We start from the raw sequence: 1829 nt of genomic DNA, 5'->3' as shown, positions 1-1829 counted from the left end.
GCTGGGGACCTACAAAGGTCTTACAAAAAGGGTGCTCGGTGAGTTGATCCGCACAAGAGGAGAGGAGCACACACCACAAACAGACAGCGAAGCAAATTGACCCCTCACATCTTCCAGCCGCCGGAAAAACAGGGAGAACTCAGAGGACCTCTCAACTTTTACGCACAAAGACCGGCTTTTACGCACAACGCTAAAAGCTTTATTCGGCTAAGAAACAAACTAAAAATCTTCAAAAGAAACTTTCTACGGATACAGGAGCCTCCCGAGGATCTTACCTGGCAGCTGTGGGCCTTTAGGCTAAATTGTATTGCTCAGGTAACGTGAAACTGTAGGGATACTGACGAGCTACTAATCTGATGGCGCAGAACTTTGGAACAAACCCGTCAGATGGAGACTGAGTTTGAGGACTGCCAAGTTAGCCTAGTAAACTTTAGCATTTAAAATATAACTGTATAACTGCTCTTTTATTTAACTATTCAAACGCAAAGTAAGTAAGTAACCAGCCATGCCCCGTCCTGGGAAGAACTCTTATAGCGACCAGAAGCCCCCGTACTCCTATATATCACTGACGGCGATGGCTATCCAGAATTCAGCCGAAAAGATGCTGCCTCTGAGTGACATTTATAAGTTCATCATGGACCGGTTTCCGTATTATCGAGAGAACACCCAGAGGTGGCAGAATTCCCTACGACACAACCTGTCTTTTAATGACTGCTTCATTAAGATCCCCCGGCGGCCTGACCAGCCAGGAAAAGGCAGTTTCTGGGCTCTGCACCCTGACTGCGGTGACATGTTTGAGAACGGCAGCTTTCTAAGGAGACGGAAGCGCTTTAAGGTGCTGCGCGCCGAGCATATGGCCTGCAAGAGCTCCCCTATGATGCATTACCTTCACCATCACCACCACCACCCTGGCAGCAAGCTGGGTACAGCATCAGCCCATCACGATCACTCAGCCGGCCCGGCAAGCACCGTAGGTCGACTCCCTCCCTTCCAGGGCTACGGGGGCATTACTTGTGCACAGCCCGGTGGCTTTAAACACCCATTTGCTATTGAGAACATTATAGGACGGGACTACAAAGGTGTGATGGCCAGCGGATTCCCCCTCACCTCAGTGATGCATCATCTGGGTTACCCCGTGCCCCCACAGCTCAGCAGCGTGGTCAACTCCATGTGGCCACACGTCGGGATGCTGTCGGAGTCCATGGGTGGCGTGCCCATGCCAGCATCATCCGAGTACGCGCCCTTCAGCGTGACAGCAAAGGGCCTGTACCACAGTGCCAACGGGCAAACCCTGCCCGCCGTTCCTGTGCCAATAAAACCCACTCCATCCCTGGCTCCCGTGCCCGGATTGACGGGGCTGCAGTCCGGCCCGGCCCACCTCTGCTCACCTGGCTCAGTGATGGAGAAAAGCGATCTTCTAGAGGGAAAAGGCAACCCTCTACACCCGCCTCTCCTGCTGTCCTAACCGGGTAAATTGCGGGTCATTTTTGAAAGTTACTCATACAAGAAAGACATTGTTATTGCCTAACATTTGACTGAAAGGCCTATTAGAGACATCGTATATTTCAAGTTAAGTGTATCTGTAGGAGAACTGTAAAAATCAAGGTTAACGTTGTGATATGTAATGAAGTTTTCATTAGACTCATGTTGATTAAAATCATAATTTATTTGCACAATTTGTGAGGGCATTTACCACATACTGTAATGTGGCACTGATTAATACAATCTAAATCGCTAAACCCAAAGAAAGCTTTCTTTAAGTTCTTTCCAAATGCAAACCAACAACTCTGTTTTATATATTTTGCTCTTATTCTTTTATTCTATAGACA

General features: G+C 48.5%; 1 protein-coding gene across 1 annotated transcript; it reads left to right on the top strand.

The window, feature by feature from the left end:
• foxb2 (forkhead box B2) lies at nt 1-1829 on the top strand. Its single transcript, XM_067521600.1, has one exon. It carries the CDS (start codon nt 506-508, stop codon nt 1463-1465), a length of 960 nt encoding a protein of 319 aa, XP_067377701.1. The 5' UTR covers nt 1-505; the 3' UTR covers nt 1466-1829.

Source organism: Channa argus, chromosome 11 (assembly GCF_033026475.1).
Source record: "Channa argus isolate prfri chromosome 11, Channa argus male v1.0, whole genome shotgun sequence".
Lineage (NCBI taxonomy): Eukaryota > Metazoa > Chordata > Actinopteri > Anabantiformes > Channidae > Channa > Channa argus.
The sequence above is the reverse complement of the archived record's forward strand: the minus strand, read 5'-3'. Positions and strand labels throughout refer to the sequence as shown.